The 19,046-nt window shown below is 39.7% G+C and overlaps 8 protein-coding genes, 1 long non-coding RNA gene and 1 other non-coding gene across 13 annotated transcripts; 6 read left to right on the forward strand and 4 right to left on the reverse strand.

Moving 5' to 3' along the window:
- Positions 1-40: 40 nt before the first annotated feature.
- On the forward strand, positions 41-1,654 carry LOC17884195 (probable WRKY transcription factor 26). Its single transcript, XM_006288174.2, has 5 exons — positions 41-246; positions 418-582; positions 662-1,020; positions 1,102-1,230; positions 1,315-1,654. Exons 1-5 carry the CDS (start codon positions 94-96, stop codon positions 1,463-1,465), a joined length of 957 nt encoding a protein of 318 aa, XP_006288236.1. The 5' UTR covers positions 41-93; the 3' UTR covers positions 1,466-1,654.
- A 158-nt stretch (positions 1,655-1,812) lies between these two features.
- LOC17884080 (PRA1 family protein B6) lies at positions 1,813-2,810 on the forward strand. The gene has a single exon (XM_006289046.2). The coding sequence runs from the start codon at positions 2,039-2,041 to the stop codon at positions 2,687-2,689; it is 651 nt and encodes a 216-aa protein (XP_006289108.1). The 5' UTR covers positions 1,813-2,038; the 3' UTR covers positions 2,690-2,810.
- A 70-nt stretch (positions 2,811-2,880) lies between these two features.
- LOC17883800 (sorting nexin 2B) lies at positions 2,881-5,516 on the reverse strand. 2 transcript variants are annotated; one of them, XM_023780465.1, is made up of 6 exons: positions 5,424-5,516; positions 4,256-5,331; positions 3,980-4,189; positions 3,626-3,886; positions 3,462-3,548; positions 2,881-3,098 (listed from the first exon to the last, which is right to left on the reverse strand). In XM_023780465.1, the coding sequence occupies exons 2-6, from the start codon at positions 5,315-5,317 to the stop codon at positions 3,018-3,020; spliced, it is 1,701 nt and encodes a 566-aa protein (XP_023636233.1). In that variant the 5' UTR covers positions 5,318-5,331; positions 5,424-5,516; the 3' UTR covers positions 2,881-3,017. The 2 variants fall into 2 exon arrangements, with proteins under 2 accessions (XP_023636233.1, XP_023636232.1); XM_023780464.1 differs by having other exon boundaries at positions 5,416-5,496.
- A 194-nt stretch (positions 5,517-5,710) lies between these two features.
- Positions 5,711-8,510, forward strand: LOC17883279 (laccase-13). 2 transcript variants are annotated; one of them, XM_023780463.1, is made up of 4 exons: positions 5,711-5,934; positions 6,593-6,744; positions 6,812-7,191; positions 7,273-8,510. In XM_023780463.1, the coding sequence occupies exons 3-4, from the start codon at positions 6,828-6,830 to the stop codon at positions 8,361-8,363; spliced, it is 1,455 nt and encodes a 484-aa protein (XP_023636231.1). In that variant the 5' UTR covers positions 5,711-5,934; positions 6,593-6,744; positions 6,812-6,827; the 3' UTR covers positions 8,364-8,510. The 2 variants fall into 2 exon arrangements, with proteins under 2 accessions (XP_023636231.1, XP_006289181.1); XM_006289119.2 differs by lacking the exon at positions 5,711-5,934 and adding an exon at positions 6,004-6,496.
- Positions 8,511-8,593: 83 nt separating this feature from the next.
- On the reverse strand, positions 8,594-8,664 carry TRNAG-GCC. Its single transcript has one exon. It is a non-coding gene; the product is annotated as a tRNA-Gly (tRNA).
- An 84-nt stretch (positions 8,665-8,748) lies between these two features.
- LOC17881509 lies at positions 8,749-11,310 on the forward strand. The gene is made up of 3 exons (XM_006287293.2): positions 8,749-9,177; positions 9,379-10,465; positions 10,696-11,310. The coding sequence occupies exons 1-3, from the start codon at positions 8,798-8,800 to the stop codon at positions 10,978-10,980; spliced, it is 1,752 nt and encodes a 583-aa protein (XP_006287355.1). The 5' UTR covers positions 8,749-8,797; the 3' UTR covers positions 10,981-11,310.
- A 127-nt stretch (positions 11,311-11,437) lies between these two features.
- LOC17883394 (protein MALE DISCOVERER 1) lies at positions 11,438-14,019 on the forward strand. Of its 2 annotated transcripts, XM_023781550.1 has the most exons (7): positions 11,438-11,781; positions 11,866-11,995; positions 12,070-12,141; positions 12,228-12,790; positions 12,875-13,068; positions 13,145-13,277; positions 13,354-14,019. In XM_023781550.1, exons 1-7 carry the CDS (start codon positions 11,676-11,678, stop codon positions 13,860-13,862), a joined length of 1,707 nt encoding a protein of 568 aa, XP_023637318.1. In that variant the 5' UTR covers positions 11,438-11,675; the 3' UTR covers positions 13,863-14,019. The 2 variants fall into 2 exon arrangements, with proteins under 2 accessions (XP_023637318.1, XP_023637317.1); XM_023781549.1 differs by having other exon boundaries at positions 12,228-13,068.
- On the reverse strand, positions 12,006-12,358 carry LOC111830151. The gene is made up of 2 exons (XR_002833519.1): positions 12,263-12,358; positions 12,006-12,139 (listed from the first exon to the last, which is right to left on the reverse strand). It is a non-coding gene; the product is annotated as an uncharacterized LOC111830151 (long non-coding RNA).
- A 990-nt stretch (positions 14,020-15,009) lies between the features above and the next one.
- Positions 15,010-16,037, reverse strand: LOC17882487 (basic leucine zipper 6). The gene is made up of 4 exons (XM_006286694.2): positions 15,735-16,037; positions 15,560-15,650; positions 15,352-15,478; positions 15,010-15,263 (listed from the first exon to the last, which is right to left on the reverse strand). Exons 1-4 carry the CDS (start codon positions 15,977-15,979, stop codon positions 15,187-15,189), a joined length of 540 nt encoding a protein of 179 aa, XP_006286756.1. The 5' UTR covers positions 15,980-16,037; the 3' UTR covers positions 15,010-15,186.
- A 1,358-nt stretch (positions 16,038-17,395) lies between these two features.
- Positions 17,396-17,878, forward strand: LOC17882740 (nucleolin). Its single transcript, XM_006289095.1, has one exon. It carries the CDS (start codon positions 17,396-17,398, stop codon positions 17,876-17,878), a length of 483 nt encoding a protein of 160 aa, XP_006289157.1.
- Positions 17,879-19,046: the final 1,168 nt, after the last annotated feature.

Here is a 19,046-nt window from a genome sequence, read left to right on the forward strand (position 1 = left end):
TTGCTAGCTCTTTCTTTTTAACTCATAATTTAGTTAAGGAAGAAGTAGAAGAAGACTAGTATGAGTATCCAATACCCAAGCCCCTAACCATTGATGAGCTCCTTAGACCGCCAAAGAGCTGTCCCAAAATTCAAATCAGCAACTCCATCACCGCTCCCTCTCTCCCCATCTCCTTACTTCACTCTGCCTAAAGGTGTTTCTCCCGCCGACCTTCTCGACTCTCCTCTCCTCTTCTCTTCCTCTAACGTATCTCTTCTTCGTCTCTCCTAATCATATTTATCAGTTCAAACTATGATTGTTTTTCATTATCACCAATTTAACTTCAAGAACCCTTTGTCCTTTTCTTGAAATTTTGTATTATTCCTAAAGATTGTGTTTTGTCGTATTCCTTACAAATATATTTTATTTGATTCACAGATTCTGCCATCTCCAACGACAGGCTCATTTCCGACGCAATCTCTGAAATGGAAGAACAACGGTGTGCTCATTGACCAGAATGAAATCAAATACGAAGATGGGAAGGAGCACTCAAATTTTTCCTTCACTAACAACAACACAACTCCTCCCTTGTTCATACCATCTGTAAGACCTGTTTTGAACTTTATATTAGCTTCTGGTTGATCTGTAAGAAAAATCTAGTTCCAACCATCTCATTTATCAGATGGTAACTCAGCCTTTCCCCCAGCTGGATTTATCCAAATCTGAATCTCTGTCGCGTAACAAAACCTCTGATGATGGCTACAATTGGCGCAAATACGGGCAGAAGCAAGTCAAAGGAAGCGAAAACCCTAGGAGTTACTTCAAATGCACGTACCCAAACTGTCTCACAAAGAAGAAAGTGGAGACGTCTCTTGTGAAGGATCAGATCACTGAGATTGTGTATAAAGGAAGCCACAATCATCCCAAGCCTCAATCCACTCAGAGATCATCAGCAGCTTCCACCGCTGTAGCAGCACATCAGAAAAGCAGTCGTGGAGAAGGTCATGACATTGGCGAGGATGAAGCTGACGCCAAGAGATGGTAAAGAATAGTCATAGGTAAGTAGCTGAAATCAAAAGTAGGGAAACAATGAGATGTGAATGGATTTGGTGTGAAATGCAGGAAAAGAGAAGAGAATGTGAAGGAGCCAAGAGTGGTGGTTCAGACAACAAGTGATATAGACATTCTTGAAGATGGCTACAGATGGAGAAAGTATGGTCAGAAGATCGTCAAGGGGAATCCCAATCCAAGGTGTGTTTCTTTTTTGTCTTGTCAATTCTGAATGACAGAAGAGGCTCTTGAGCTTGAGCTATAAGTTAAATGTGTGATGGGCAGGAGCTATTACAAGTGCACATTTACAGGATGTTGTGTAAGGAAACACGTTGAGAGAGCATTTCAAGATCACAAGTCAGTGATCACAACTTACGAGGGAAAACACAACCACCAAATTCCTACACCAAGAAGAAGTCACACCTCAGGTTTTTGAAGTTTTTCGCAAAATAAAACACAGATTTCGAAGGTTATTAGGAAAAAGTTAGACAGAGACAGAGAGAGAGATAGAGGTTATATTTCTGTTTACTAATGTAGTGTTCATTGCATTTATATAATTTCTGTGGCCTCCTCAAACCTTTTTGCTTCCCAAATCATTTAAGCAATTTAACTTTTAATTTGTTCTTTTTTCACTTTTAATTCAGAAAAATATATATGTATAATTTCTGAGCAGACCACAAAGGAAATAAAATATCTCAAAATCATGAGTTCGAATAAAGAGACATAGATTAGTCTAAGTTTTAATGGTCATGATGATTTCTATAGATTTTAGTAAAAGATGGAATGAAGCGGTTAGGTAATTTTAATTGCAAGAGAAGAAACCTGTATGATGTGATAAACACACAAAGAGAGAATAATATTATGTTTCTTTAAAAAGAAAGAAAGACGCAAAAGCGCATGTGATCGTAGCCGACAGTTTTAAGTAAAGCCAGCCAACATATTCGTGAAAGCCATTCACTCTTTTAGATCTCTCTGACTTCGTCTGCCAAGTAGATCTGCTGCTGCTGCAATGGCCTCTCCTCTTCTTCCGACTTCGACTACTCCTGATCATCTTCCCGGCGGTGATCCGCAGTTGCTGAGCTCTCTACGCGTCCTCTTGTCTCGCGTCCTAGCCTCTGTCCGTCATGCTTCTGCCGACGCCAGGCCCTGGGCAGAGCTCGTTGACCGGTCAGCGTTTTCGCGGCCACCGTCGCTCTCGGAGGCAGCGTCGCGAGTAAGGAAGAACTTTTCCTACTTCCGAGCCAATTACATAACCTTAGTGGCCATCCTACTCGCTGCGTCTCTCCTCTCGCACCCTTTCGCTCTCTTCCTCCTCGCTTCGCTTGCCGCTTCTTGGCTTTTCCTCTACTTTTTCCGTCCGTCTGATCAGCCCTTGGTCATCGGTGGACGTACCTTCTCCGATCTTGAGACGCTAGGAATGCTCTGCCTCTGCACTGTGGTGGTGATGTTCATGACTAGCGTTGGATCGCTCTTGATGTCGACTCTAGCCGTTGGGGTCATGGCCGTGGCCATCCACGGTGCCTTTCGTGCTCCCGAAGATCTGTTTCTTGAAGAACAAGAAGCCATTGGATCTGGCCTTTTTGCATACTTCAACCACAATGCCTCTAACGCAGCTGCCGCTGCCATAGCCACTTCCGCAATGTCGCGCGTTCGAGTTTGAGATTATTACTGAAGAGACCACATCCCTACACCGCATTTTCAAAGTGTGATAATTATTCACATACATTTGCTTCATATTGTATACAATTGAGTTGTTGTAACTTGTAACCATTCTTTTGTCACTCTTACTTGTTTTGCTTGTTACTGGAATTTTGAAATCACTATTCATATTATAATTGTCACCATTGAAACTTGAGTCAGTAAAGAAGAATTTTACCAGCTCTTTCTTCTTTGTTTTGGTTTCTTTGGACAACAGAGTAAAAAGATACGAAAATTTGGTTTAAGCCCGAAACAATGAATTGAAGAATAATTACAGGGGTGCTCTCATGTTAAGAGCTCTCTCTATTGTATTGACTTGTCTCCTCAGCAACCTTTGTCCACACATTGGCGATCTTCTCTGCATATCCAACCTGCACATCCAAATATCAACAACTCTGTTTTCACACTTTTCTTTCCAGAGATTTCATCTCTTTATTTCACAATATCACTCAGATTTCTCTGCATTCACTAGCAGCATTGCAAGAGAGCAGATTTCACCAATTTTCAAGCATTCACTCAAATATCTCAAATCATATTCCTTTTGGAGTTTCCATTTAATGAAAGAACAAATCATAGCAATCACTGACTTTTCACTTCCATTCTTGTGATTTAAGATATAAGGTGATTTCAGAGCTAAATGATCTTGCTTACCAGTTACCACTCTTTTGCTAATTCTATGAAGAGACAGAGGTTTCATAATAATCAAAGTCTTTACTCCTTTAATAAGAACGTACCTGATTAACAACAAACCCTTTCATCATATTTAAGAAGTCTGCACGCCTTTCCCTGTCCAGCCTTTCAACCTCACACCAGTTATTTCCCTGTCACAATATACATAATTACATAAAAATTCAACTCAACATATTATTTTGTGTATGGGCATTTGCGGAATGGATACCTTGATCTGCTCATACTGCCTGATGGCAAGATTTTTGGAGTCCTCAGTGACCTTGATGGTTTCTTTTAACTCTTCTATCTTCTTAATCCTTGATTTGTCTCCGCCAAAGACCTTTGATGATGCAGCTTCTAACTTCTCTGCTCTTCCTTCCAGTGAAGAAAGTTCAGAGAGGAGCGTCTGCACTGTCAGTAAAGCACTAGATCTATCTGCAAAGGCGCCCTGGACTGCCATCATAAGGCCAAGGTAGTCGTGGAGTGTGTCCTGACGTATATAATTCAGAGTTCTTAAAGAAATCAAAACCCAGCTCGAATGAAATTTGAAAAGATTCTTCATTTCTAATAGTATGTAGTTTACCAAATGCTTGACCGTCTGGGAATTCAGCTCTCTGTAAAATCTGCTTGCTTTTACAGCCGAAGTGGCTAAATTCTTCATATCATTGGCACGAGCTCTTTGAGAATTGAAGACAGCTTCTTCGTTCTCAAATTTTGTCAGCTTAATGAATGCTAATCCCAATTCCCCCATAATCTCCCCCATGTCTTGCTGTGCCTTCACGAGAGATTCAGCCTACAAAAACAAAAACAAAAATGAAAATACTGATCTTTCTTGAAGTACCAACTATGAAACTTCTACCTGCTGTGAAGCATTAATGATCTGTTGCTCAAGATCATGCATTTTCTCCTTCTTCTCCAAAAACCCTTTATCTTCTTCCACAACAGGTGGTTTTGACCCACCCCAGTCATTAGAGACTGACTGTCTAAGTTCTTTGAACAATCTCAGCAAATCTCTACCTCCTCTAGCCGGCTGAACCACCTCAACGGCAGAAGCTCCTCCGCTTTCACCAAACAACTGTTTAGGCAGCTTCACAGCGCCATCCAGCATTCTTGAAGCCACATCCGTGCTCGTAGCCAATGGTAACTTCCCTTGCGCCTGAAGAAAAACCTTCAATTCATCACTGTTCCTGATCACAGGATGCGCAACAAGCCTGCGCAAGTATTTCTCCAATGCAACTCTTCTCTGCTCCACAAACTCTTGCTTTTGCATCACTTGACTCTCCACCACACTCTTATCTGGCCTCGGTGGGATGCAAAACCCTCTATACGACTCAGCCAATCTATCTGCCAATGTAACAACATCTCTGAACCTTCTCCGCACGCTGAAATCCGACCCGCCGTATTCAGGGAGATTCGTTCTAGTCGTAATCTGGTAAGTGACGTAAGTGGTTCCTCCAGGAATCATCGAATTTGTGGCCTCTTGCTCTTTCTGAGGACTGGAAACAGTGATCTTGATGAAATCAGAGCTCAAAGAAGACGAAGATCTAGATAATGTATCAGAGGACTGACTATGACGGCTACCGCCATCATCTGAGCCGTTGATCTCGGAATTATCATCGAAAGGGCTGAAGATTACATCGGCGTAAGATGGAGGCTCGAGGTAAGAGCTGTCTCTGTTGCCGCCATTTGGCTTAGAACGAGGGCTCCGAGATTCGCTGTAGTAAGACGGAGGCGCAAAAAGTGGATCGGAATCAGCCGGAGTTACGAGGATAGACGGGTGAGGCGAGTCGGAGAGAGTTGACATAGCGCTACGATAGTTAGAGTTGGATTTATCGCCGTTGAAATCGCGATCAGATTCTTCGCGGAGGAAGAGACTCTCCATCTCCTCCTTGAACTCTTCGACATTCTCTGAGCCCATCATCTCTCCCAATAAATCTATGGATTGAGCTAACTTTAGTTAGAAATTCACAGAAAATTAGGTTTTGTAAATTTAATTCGATTCGAGATATCGGAGATTACGAAGATACAATGGTTGTGAACTGCAATAAATGACCGGAATGGCAAAGTCACGGCGGTGTGGGCGCAGGAGCGTGACTGTGTCTGTAATTCGATTAAGTAGCGTCAAGTCTCGTCAATGGCTAATTGGGGAAGATGAGATGACAAATGAGTATCTTTCGGGTCACGTTAAAGTGTTTAGCTGGGTTTTAACCCGACCCGGCCCAATGTGACTTGAAAACCAACGTGATGTGTACATATCTCTGCAGAGTGCACCCAAACGGGCTGACTAGGTTTCACTTGGTTCTTAAGTCAACTGATAAGCTTTCCATTGATTTCGGGGACCAGCGATTCTGGTCAAAGTGCCGATCTTTTTACCTTAAGGTCTTACTTGTTCTTAGGATTTAAGAATGTAGTCTAGTGGAGATTCCAGTGGCGAGACGCTTAAAGCTATCAGCTTTGCTTTTATTTTTGGGCGAGGGGAAAACTGATGAAGCTTTTGAGGGAGCAGGTGTCACTGTAGATGTCTCTTAATCTAAAAAGGTCACTGCTTTCAGTTCTTCTTCTTCTATGTTTTATTTTAAAAACACATTGATGACATATTTAGGTGCAGAGAAATCAAAGATTCATATGATGTCACAGCAATAGATTTGGTTTTGCACAAAATTGTAGAATTGATAAATTTTCCAGCCATCTTGCCTAAATTAGGCATATGTTAACTTTGATCAGATGCTATTTAATTGGGAAATAGTTAAGATTCCGGTTTAAGGAGAGGAATCCAATACCTTAAAAAGAGATTTGGTGTCCGAGGATGAGAAAAAACCAAAGAAAAGTACTAAAGTAGGCTGGTAGAGGTTCACCTGCATCTTCTGGTACTAAAATCATATTTAAAAGCAGAAACTGTTTGTTTTGTTGTTTAGTGGTTACACCAAATCGTGTATGCTGGTTAGACTAAACGCTCTCTGTGTCATGCCTATAAAAGGTATCGACTTTCTCATTCTCTCAAGAGTAAGTGAGCGCAATGGAACTACTGTCCTACTTTGTGTTGTTGGTTGTTTTTGTAGCTTCACTTGTCAATGCAGAAGTTCACTTTCATGAGTTCATTGTGTGTTTACTACTTCCCATTCTCTTTTGTTCCCTCTAGTGTTACTCACATTGATTGATGCTCAACTTCGTTTATTATGTTTTTGTATTTGGTTAGATTCAAGAGACGCCGGTGAAGAGGCTTTGCAGAGTTCATAACTCAATTACTGTGAACGGACAGTTTCCAGGACCAACCTTGGAGGTGCGAAATGGTGATTCCCTCGTCATCACTGCCATAAACAAAGCTCGATACAACATCAGCCTCCACTGGTAAACTCACTCTCCCCTGCAACAAATCAGTCAATGTTTGATGGTATCCTAATCAGAGCATGTGCAGGCATGGGATAAGGCAGATGAGAAATCCATGGGCGGATGGACCAGAATACATAACCCAATGTCCAATCCAACCAGGAGGGAGTTACACTTACAAGTTCACCATTGAAGATCAAGAAGGTACCTTGTGGTGGCATGCCCACAGCAGATGGCTGCGAGCCACTGTGTATGGCGCTCTCATCATCCGTCCTCCGCTCTCGTCTCCTCATTACCCATTTCCAGTTCTTCCCAAGAGAGAGATAACCCTCCTCTTAGGGGAGTGGTGGGACAGAAACCCTATGGATGTCCTCAACTTAGCCCAATTCACAGGAGCAGCACCAAACATCTCAGACGCCTTCACCATCAACGGTCAGCCTGGTGATCTCTACAGATGCTCCAGCCAAGGTACACATTTAGTTTATGCTTCCCAGCCCTCAAAAGGAGTTACATCTTAGTTAGTTAATATTTTATGTTGTCACGATGCAGAAACTTTGAGGTTTCTGGTGGGGTCAGGAGAGATTGTCCTCCTCAGGGTCATCAACTCTGCCTTGAACCAAGAACTCTTCTTTGGTGTTGCGAATCACAAGCTGACCGTGGTTGCTGCGGATGCCTCCTACACTAAACCTTTCTCGACCAATGTCATAATGTTAGGACCAGGTCAAACAACTGATGTGCTTTTTACCGCAGACCAACCGCCAGAACACTACTACATGGCGGCACATGCCTACAACAGCGCCAATGCTGCCTTTGACAACACCACAACCACCGCAATCCTAAAATACAAAGATGCCTCCTGTGTTACTCTTCAAGGTAAATCACTGGCACGGGCAATACCTGCACAGCTGCCAGGATTCAACGACACAGCAACAGCAGCAGCCTTCACAGCGCAGATGAAGAGTCCTTCAAAAGTAAAAGTTCCCCTGGAGATTGATGAGAACTTGTTTTTCACAGTAGGTTTGGGACTATTCAACTGCACAACCCCCAACACCCAAAGGTGTCAAGGCCCTAACGGAACACGCTTCACCGCTAGCATGAACAACGTCTCGTTTGTGTTCCCCAAAGGAAACTCCATAATGCAAGCCTATTACCAAGGCACTCCTGCCGGTGTTTTCACCACAGACTTCCCTCCTACGCCTCCTGTCACATTTGACTATACAGGAAATGTGAGCAGAGGGCTATGGCAGCCTACCCGCGGAACAAAGGCCTACAAACTAAAGTTTAAGTCAAAAGTACAGATTATATTGCAAGACACAAGCATTGTGACCACGGAGAATCACCCGATGCATCTCCACGGCTACGAGTTCTACGTAGTTGGGACAGGTGTTGGTAACTTCAACCCAAATACAGACACAGCCTCTTTCAACCTCATTGACCCACCACGAAGAAACACAATCGGAACACCTCCAGGTGGATGGGTAGCTATCAGATTCGTGGCCAATAATCCAGGAGCTTGGCTGATGCACTGCCACATTGACGCGCATATATTCTGGGGTTTGGCGATGGTCTTCTTAGTGGAGAACGGAGAAGGGCATTTGCAGTCTGTACAGTCTCCCCCATTGGACTTACCCCAATGTTAAAGACTCTCTTATCTAGTATCTCGTATACAAGTTAGAGACTCTCTATCTAGTATCTATTTACACAAATCATGTAGATTCTCCTTATATTGTTTCACAGAGCATACCATTCATTCTCAGTTACAAAGATACTGTGTATATTCAGAGATAGCTTCTTCTCCAATGCAACAGATAGTTTACAAGCCCAAAGCTTCTTCACTCTTAGTTTTTGCATAAAAAAATATAAAAAGGAATGCACCAGCCGGGAATCGAACCCGGGTCTGTACCGTGGCAGGGTACTATTCTACCACTAGACCACTGGTGCTTGTATGCTAGATAAGGGAAACACATTTATAAGACGAAAATAAAAATGAACATGCTTATAATTTCGTTTTGTTAAATCTCTGAGTCAACAGTTTTCAAGTAGAGAAGACCAAAACTTTGTTAGCTTCGCCGCCATGGCCTCCGCGCTCGAGTGCTGGTCCAACCGTAATGCCGGTAACTGCCACGACGATGATTTCGTAGACCAAGTGCTCATGTGCTCTGACGATAGGTCGGAGTCACTCACAGCTGCTCCGCCTTCCGATCAGACCTCCTCCGCAATGCAAAAGCGGTTTCAGCGTCTCGGGCGCAACGTCTCCGAAGCGATCGCGTCGCTCAAGAACTCTCTCAGCCTTGATTCGGCGCGAGACAACCAGAATGCATCCGCCGGGGGAGGAGGCCGGAAGCTCGTGTGGGCAACTGTTGTGAGGAACCTTGCTAAAATGTATCCTGGAAGCCAGTTGCCTGATAAGCTCGTCTCTAATCTTAGGAAGCATTACGATTCTTTGCCTCTCAGGTATTACCAAGTTTCACAATGTTGCGTCATTTTTACTCACTATTTCGATTTCCGAAGCAATGTTTTATTCTTCTCGGTTTCTTAAGTTTAGTTATATTTTTAATTTTCCAGAATCGATTAGTGTTTTGTGGAAGATACATATCTTAGATCTATGTATGTTGTTGCATTGTGTAGATCATGATTATGCTATTGTTGTAACAGTTATAGTCAGACAGGGTTCGATATGAAAGATGTATTTGTACACATAAAGCTGATAGAGCAAACTTCTGGAGATGATAATCCTGTGTTTGTGATTCAAGAGGTGTGTGATGAGGAAGCTGATTCTCAGGGTTCTGTGTTCAAGCTCACATTTGCTTGTAGTTCTTCGCTTCCATGGTCAACCATTTCAGGGTCTCTTGATAGTGCTTCAATTTGTTGTAAGAAAGTACAAATCTTTGAGAAGAAGGGATTGACTCTTGGGGTTGTTCTTCTTCTCGTCGAGTCCGGACAAGAAAAATTGTGCAAAATTAAGATAGAGAATGCCCTTAAATCTGCGGTAAGGAAACCAAAGTCAACCTCTGTGAAGCTCCCTTTTGGACTTTGTGGCTGTCAAGAACAGAACGCAGGTGTAGGAGAATTTGGGGATGTTGATGTAGAGTCCATTGATCAATGCTATATACATGAGTTGGCAAATCTGAATACTAGGATCCAACTTCAAATGCCACCTCCAAACACTTCGTTTTCTGTATCAGTGGATGAATGGCAGACCATCCAATCAGGCGATGATGATATCAGGAAATGGCTACTGAATGCAGATGATCTCGAGTTTAGTTGTCAGTTAGGACCAAATTCATTTAAAGGACTTTACAGAGGATTAAAGGTGGCCATTGAGAAACTAAAAGGCTGCGATAAGGGGAATTCATATGAGCTTGAGATTCGAAAAGATTTCTTGGAGCTGATGACCTGTGGACACAAGAGCATTCTGCAGTTTTATGGTCTCTGCATCGATGAAAATCATGGATTATGCGTCGTAACAAAACTTATGCAAGGTGGATCACTCCGTGAACTGCTGGTGAAGAAAAAGAAGCTTCAGACTAAGATGATATTTCAAATTGCTGTTGACATAGCAGAAGGGATGCAGTTCATTTGTGATCATGGTGTTGCATATAAAGACCTTAACACACAGAGAATACTATTAGATAAGCAGGGCAATGCCTGTCTGGGTGATATGGGAATAGTCACTGCATGCAGGAGTTTGAATGAGGCCATGGAGTACGAAACAGATGGCTATAGATGGCTTGCACCCGAGGTCTGTATATCTTTGACGATTTTGTTGCATAATCCTAGTTCAGTGATTAGCTTGAGGATTTATACTTGCCATTACCTCACCATATTTGATCCTTGAGCACTTGAAGGCTTCTAGCTGTTCATATGCTTCATCATTCTATCACTAATTAATTGTCCTTTTCCATATTATGCATAAGTAGATTTTGTAGGAAAAACAATTGTTTACTGCAGTTTGTGAAATGATTGAAACAGATAATCGCGGGAGACCCGGAGAAGATGAGAGAGAGTTGGATGAGCAATGCATATAGCTTTGGGATGGTGCTTTGGGAGATGGTGACAGGGGAGGAGGCGTATGGATCTTGCTCGCCAGTGCAGGCGGCGGTTGGGATTGCAGCGTGCGGTCTAAGACCAGAGATTCCAAAGGAGTGCCCTCAAGTTCTCAGATATCTTATGACCAAATGCTGGAACACTTGCCCCTCTACACGCCTTAACTTCTCTCAAATCCATTGCATTTTGCTCCGTGCCATCTCACGGTAATCACTCTCCTCTACGTAGCAATTGGAAGAGTGCCTTTTTTTTGGAAGAAATCTTTAGAAAACATATAGTTTTTGTGGGTAAGAGCATAGCTATGATGATGATTAAGCTGAGACGAAGAAGAAGAAGTGGTTGGTGTATATTTTGGTTAGATCAGAAAGGAATGTTGTAGAGTAACAGATTCATTATAGGCCTGTTTGTAAGCCCACTTTTGGTTTTACACTTTAGTTTACATTGTAAATGGGCTTCACTCCTTCCCCAAATTGTACTTTGACCAATATGAATGAACTTTACTCGTAAAGCTTTCAAATTAGAACTGTTCAAAATGGTGTATGGATTTGGCTCCTGCAAACATGTTATGTTTCTGATGAAAATAACTCAAAAAAAAAACAAAAAACCACAAGTCAAAGTTTACTGGGTCAATTTGTAAAGGGATAGACTTTATCGTGCATTGCAAATGGTGTTTATAAATAAATTAAAGTTGCATATGCAATTTCCAACTTGTAAATGTTTCCATGGTTAAACATTTGTATATATCTAAGAAAAGGGAGAGACGTCATAATTGTTGCACAAAATAACAACAAATCAAAAACAAAAGAAAATGAAGAAGGTTGGATATAAAAAGGAGCAGCCATTGATTTGTCTTCTTTTCTGGACGACGACTTGAAGTCTTGAACTGCTCCAACAAAAACAAAAGGATGAGTTCCGATCAACGGTGGAGATTTATCCGACCAGCATTCTCCATCCTCTTCCTCCTTTTTCTTCCTCACAATCTCACGTTTGGTCTCTGTTTCAGCACCGAAGGTACTTGCCTTTTGTTTCATCTTTCTTTCATTCTGAGCCTATTCAACTACTGATTGGTATGGATCAACTCTGAGTATTCTGCAGCATTGGCGCTGATGAAATTCAAAGAGAGAATAGAAACAGACCCATTTGGAGCTCTGATGAATTGGGGTGAGCTTTCTCATTGTTCTTGGTCTGGTGTTGTATGTTCCCATGATGGAAGAGTTGTCATCTTGTAAGTCATATATCCAAATCCTTAAAATAATATAAATCCCAGCTGTGTTACCAATTTGATGTCTTATAACGTAGAAATCTAAGAGATCTCTCTCTACAAGGAACAATTGCACCTGAACTCGGAAACTTAACTCACTTGAAGTCCCTGTAAGTAAAAACATTGTTTTTAAAACTCCTCAAAGCTATAAAATAGACACATATACCATCTACAACTACCTTGTTCTTGTTTGCAGTATTCTTAGAAACAATTCATTTTCCGGGATAGTACCTGAGGAGGTAACAGAACTGCAGGAGCTTGAGATCTTGGATTTGTGTAACAACAACTTTGTCCAACCATTTATCTTCGGTCGTAGGCTACTTCAGATATCTCCCCCTGGCCTAAATCCAGGCTTCGGTGCAGCTCCTCCGTTACCTTCTCCTCCTCCATCACCTACGGAGGACGAGGAAGTCCCCGTAGATTTTCCTTTCTTCCTTCCCCCACCTACTGGATCCCAACCCCCTCCGCAGAATAAACGTGCAAACCCTCCTACTGAAAGCCAAGCCAATATCCCAAACCTGCCTCCAGTTTTCCCTCCACCAGCTGAGTCTCCACCCCCTCAGGTTTCAGATGTGCCTCATGCTGGCAACAATAAGCGATATCATAAGATTTACATAATAATTGGAGTGCTAGTAGGTGTATCTGGCGTCATGGCCGCATTGGTGATCTTCTTTCTTCTCTGGAACCAAAAGGTAAAAATGATAAAGCCATGGGGGGCAACTGGGAGCAGTGGCCAGCTTCGAGAGGCTGTGATAACAGGTATCATCACTTTTTCCTTTACTCTATATATTAGCATAGCAGAGACTGGTGAGAGTGAGTTTAGTGTATCATTGACTTATGAAGGTATTCCTAAGCTGAAGCTATCAGAACTAGAAGCTGCCTGTGAAGATTTCAGTAACATCATAGGCTCCACATCCTCAGACGCCACCATTTACAAAGGAACTCTCTCCACCGGTTCTGAAATCGCCGTTTTAGCAGTGGCATCTGGATCCCTCCAAGACTGGTCGGTGGATCACGAAACACAGTTCCAAGAAAAGGTAACATCAGAAACCTCCTTCTGCACTCTAGTTTATTTTTCCTCTTGTTTAAAACACATACAATCCTGCAATGCAGATACAGAGGTTATCTCAAGTGAACCACAAGAACTTCCTCAATGTAATCGGATATTGCCATGAAGACGAGCCCTTCAACCGAATGCTAGTTTTCGAGTACGCTCCTTACGGATCCCTCTTCGAGCATCTGCACGGTGAGTGTTAATACCACTTCTCCAACAGGCTCAGCCCCATCTCCTTTTTCAACTAAACTGTAATCAAATTTTGCAGACCAAGACGCAGAGCATTTGGAGTGGCCAATGAGACTGAGAATCGTAATGGGAATAGCTTACTGTATAGAACATATGCACAATCTAAACCCTAAACCCATCTCCCACACCAACCTCAGCTCCTCTTCAATCTACTTGGCAACAGATTACGCAGCCAAAGTCTCAGACTTTACATTCGTCAGCTCCACGACCACACCAGTTGATCCCATGACCAACGTTGTCAGCTTCGGCACCATTCTGCAGGAGGTCATCACCGGAAAGATCCCGGATCCGGATTCTCTGCTCCACGACGAAACCAAGCCCGTTGCAGACCCGACGCTGGAAAGCTTTCAGGAGGAGGTGATGGAGAAGCTGTGGGAAGTGGTAAGAGAGTGTTTGAATCAGAAGCTGGAAATGAAAGAAGTGGTGGTTAAGCTGAGAGAGATCACCGGAATAACGGCGGAAGCAGCGTTGCCAAGTCGATCTCCGGCGTGGTGGGCGGAGCTGGAGATCATATCCACCGAAGTGTAGATATATTGATATCATATATACATCATCAATTGCACAGTAAAGTAATGTATCATCTCTTCTCAGTTCTCTCACTCTGCAAATTGAAGTCTAAAGATGATTTGTTTTGTTTTTTCGGGTTTGGTTTGGATCAATTTTAGACACAATGCTTTTGAAACCTTACTAAATAGAATCAATCACGTCTTCAAAACGACATGAAGTATAGCTATGTTTTCTACAAACGACAGGCATTTACATACCTGCTGGACTCGCACACTTGGCTGGCCCCGTTCATAATAGGCCCATATTTGCATTTTTTTTTCCTTTTTTTTTTTGTCATATACGATTTTATTATATTTTCTTTTAATGTATTTTTTCATTTTTGTTTGGTTAATACATCCAAACAATGGAAAAAACTTTGAAAATCTAAAATGAATTATTATAAAACAATTTTTTTTCTCTAGAACGACAACGAATAGAAAAACAGAAGGAGTATTAATTAGATGTTTGGCATGAAAAACTCGTGTTAGCCCGCATGCTATTAACTTTGTAAACCGTTTTCCATCAGATTGACTTATTTGAGTTAATCTTCTAGTATAAAGTTGACAAAAAAAAATTAATTAGATGGCATAGGCGTGTATGCATGACAATTAGTTTATAACCGTTTGTCTTTTTTTGTTAAATCTATTTTAAATATGTTGAATACAAAGTTGGCATTTTTCACACTAAAACACACAAATCATTAATGTGTTATTACTTCTGGTTAAGTTTATGTCTTCTTTCATTAAAATTTGAACTCCTTTTATTTTAAAATAAAATAATTTTTGAAAGAAAAATATATTTTGACATAAAATAGATAGTTCAAACTGAAATTAAATTTATCAAATTTTAAATTGACATTTCCTACACTTGTTAAATTTTGTTAATTTGAAAACAGTAGGTTTTGTCAAATCATTATATAACCGTTTGTTTTAACCTTTTTTTTTTTTTGTCAAATCTCCTTTTAAGTATATTGAATTCATAGTTTGGCATTTTTCACACTATTGAAAAAAGACAAATGACTAATGCGTTATTATTACCGTTTTAAGTGTCAGTTGAATGAAATCTTTCATTGAAATTTGTACGCATTTTTATGTTTATAAAAGTAATCTTAATATATTTTGACAGAAAATAGATAATTCAAGCTGAAATTGATACCAAGCAAAACAAATGCACACATACATGATATGCATTCAATAACAAGAGTCTGAAAAATATGGAAATTACGATAACAAAGGAGACGAAAAAAACAACAACTGAGTTTTTCAATATCACATCGAAGAACTAGGAGAGGTGTTTTTCAAATCAACTAAGTAGGATTGGTGGGTGGAGCCATGTTCTTCTTCTTCAGCCTCTCAATCTCCACTTTATAGAACTCAATGATACCTATTAATTAGAGCATTATATCAATTGTTACATCAAATCCAAATATATGTACTTGTAAATAATTGTCACGTATATATATTTGTTATACCTTTCTCGTCGATACAATCTTGAAACCGAGCAGCGAGAGTCTCCTTGAGCTGCCTTTGTTCAATTTGTAGACGTCGCTTCTCCTGAATAGCTATCTCTAGTTGGGCACGCAACACACTCGTCTCTCTCTGTACATACGCAAGACTTATAAAGTAGCTAATAAATAAATATATGAGATTAATTAATTAAAAAGAGGAGTATATATATACTTCGAGCTCCATGGATTTCTTCACTAGAGCCTCAACATAAAGAAGCTTCTTCCACCTTGACTTCTGAGCCGAAACACGGTTCGCGATGACCCTATATTTTCACACATGCGTATTAGATTCAGTAGTAGCTAGGTTGCATTTACATGATAGGTAAAAAAAATGAAAATTATTTAACCGTTTGAGCTTCTTGGGGTCCATGGCAGGATCAATATTGTGACGCATGCGAATGGTGAAGCCTGGCTCAACTTCATATTGAACGTAAGGAGCTTTCTTCTCTCCTTCTTGGCTACTGCCACTTTGAGACCCTCCTGATTGGCTACCACTTTGGGACACTTCTGCTTGGCTACCACTTTGGGGCACTCCTCCTTGACCACCACTTTGGGGCACTCGGAACGATGTCGCAGCCACAGGGAAGCTCATTGAGTTAGTGTTGTAATTAAGTTTAGTGAAGACTTGCTAACCCTTGTTCTAGTTATGAGACTTCTACTATCGAGCGTTACTTATATAGTGACGAGGAATACTAGTTAAATACCATATTTGCCCTACATTTTTATTGTATCTAGATTTTTACTACTTTAAAAACATAGTTGACCAATGCATTGTTGCCAGACGTTGAAATCTTATCTTTAGCAAAATAAAAATAAACGTATTTTAAATACGTGTCGTTTTAATGTTTCACAAAGAGTGTCGTTTTAAAGTTTAATTTTTTTCACAAAGACTGTCGTTTTGTGTTTTGTGTTTCCAATGCAGTTTTAAGAGTTAATTTTTTTATCCCTATTATTTCATCTTATTAATTAGAGAAACGTTATTATGTAGTGGATTAATTAATGGTAAACTTGTTTATTTTTCTTAATTTGTGTGAAAATGCTAGAATGACACTTTTCGTGTAATAGATGAAGTATTTCAGTTTACATCCAATGTGTAGACCGCCGTATAATCGGAATGGAGGGGTTCCATGGTGGTTGGCCGATGCGATTATGTAACTATGCGGCTATTAAATTGGTGAAATTATCCCTAAACAACTTTTTTTGTGGATTAGGTAGATTATGATACATATTTTTTTAATATCTACCACCAAATTTTTAAATTTCTGAAAAATTTACCACAAAAGAAGTCTAGAAATGATTTTTAAACACGCAGATTTAAAACTCATGTTTTATAAACTTTCTTGTGCTCTATAAAACTCTGTACGCTTATGAAATAATTTTAATACTAAAGAAAATGAATATATAAGGAATAGCCGAAGAGGTAACGTGGTTAATATAGAAAAATCGTCAAGTAGTTTTCACCGAAATTTTCATTCTACATACTCTCGGAAGTTAAAAAAAAAGAGCACACTTGTTGTTGGATGGTTGAATCATCCAATTTCAGAGAACCTTCTGGGCTGACTTAGAAAGCCTATACGATGATGATGATGATAATGCCCATGTGACACAATACAATGCCCAAGAAAGCCCTTTTGTTTATTTTAAATAGTTGCCAAGTAACTTCACTACAAACATTATTTAAACAAATTTTTTTGGAGTATTACACTGAAGTTTCATATGTATAGAATATATACATATATTTCAACGACCCAAGAGTCATTGGCACTTTATGTCTTTCAAAATTATAGAATATATGATATCTTACAAAGCTTTCTATCCACACCTCATTGCCACAAAGCTTCTCATTTCATTAAAACTTCTCTCACACACTTTTCCCCTCTTTATAAAAATAGCGCCAAACCTCTCTCTGTTTCCATCACACACAAAAAAAAACAGAATTAACTACCAAACTTCTTTCTTCTTTCTCAATATCTTCCTTTGTTTTTGTTTCTTAGTAGGGGGTGCAAAGATGTTGAACATAGCATTTGAACTGATCGGAGACGCCACTTCGAATTCGCTTCTCATGTTCTGTTTCTGCAACCTCATTATTGTCATCATCTTCACCGGATCATCAAAACCTGGTTCCATGGATTCACAAGAAGATTCCTCGTTTGATAACCCTGTGAGCTACGATACTTGCTACAATGTTTCCGATGATCATGATGATGAAGTGATGACTATATCTGCTGTTGTTCCATCTGCACAAGATGAGCTGTTGATTGATGACTTTAGTTCTGACGAAGAAGAGGAGGAGGACAGAGAAAGCATCCATTGCTATGCTGCTGAATCTGATAATGAGGATGAGGATGATGAGGATGATGAGAACAAAGAGGCCGAGGTTGAAGAGGAGGAAGGAGACGATGATCTGAGAACGAGAGTAGAAGAGTTTATAGCAAAAATTAATAATGAGTGGAGGCACGAGAAGCTTAGGGCTTTGAATTTAGTGTATTAATTACTGGATTCATTCAGCCGTTTGCAATGAGAATGATTTTGTAATGAATATTTTTCTTACACATCATCATAATCACGCAGTACTAGTTAGTATTGGAAAATAAAGGATTGGCTCTCTTGCCTTAATTAATTTTGTTTTTAAAGAAAACTAGGGCTGTCAGCCCGTGCGTTACCGCACGGGGAAATAAAAACTTAAAATAATTAACATTGTTAAATAACTTTTTCGAGTGGAAAATTGATTATAATTTTCTAATTGTATATTTTTTTATTTAATTTACAAATTTATTTTCTTTACCTTTTCTATATTATGATATATTAGATTTGTGAGACTGAGAAAACTTTCTTACAATTTTATCTTTATCCTTCAAATGATATTTTTCTAATGGTATCGCTGCATTTTAATACTGATGATCCTATAAAGTCAAAAGAATTCAATATTTATGAATGACCATTTTTTACTGTTAACGTGCCCCCCCCCTTTTGCTTTATTTAAAAAACAAAGCTGTCAACGCAATTATGAAATGAACTTCTAGCTAATTCTCTTAAAAGCATATCAAAGATTCATGCCTTTTCCTTTTACAAAATCTAAGAAATTTTTTGGATACAAAGCTCAACTATTTCTAGCATAATGCATGTTTCAATCACCAACGAAACATTAGTCTTATTAAACTAATGAGACAACTCTACAGATTCAACCAAATTCAACATAACATTATAGGAACATAAGCAATACCTAAAGAAACATCAATGAGAAAGAATATGCTTCAATTTAAGAAAAAAAAGTTTTACAATGACAAATTATTGTCAATTAGATTTAAAAGAACATATATTTGGTGTTTTGGTGAGGCATCTACATATGACACAACTTTTCATTGGACAAAGATCAACATGAAGCAACTTCTTATTCTTGTATGCTTATGTTATATCAATCTTATGCTTTTATCAAAATATGAGCTATAAATTTAAGAGTGATCTTGCTTCAAATTACATTTCACAAATCACATTATATATTATAATCATATCCAATTGTATCTACAGATAGAATTCAACTATAAATACCAACGAATATTGTTGTATCAAAACACCAACCTATGATTAATAATAATAAATAAATAAATAAAACACAACAATTTGAAACAATGATTTGTAACTGATTCTTGTAGAAATTT

This window comes from Capsella rubella, unplaced genomic scaffold (assembly GCF_000375325.1).
Source record: "Capsella rubella cultivar Monte Gargano unplaced genomic scaffold, Caprub1_0 scaffold_6, whole genome shotgun sequence".
NCBI classification, from domain to species: Eukaryota; Viridiplantae; Streptophyta; class Magnoliopsida; order Brassicales; family Brassicaceae; genus Capsella; species Capsella rubella.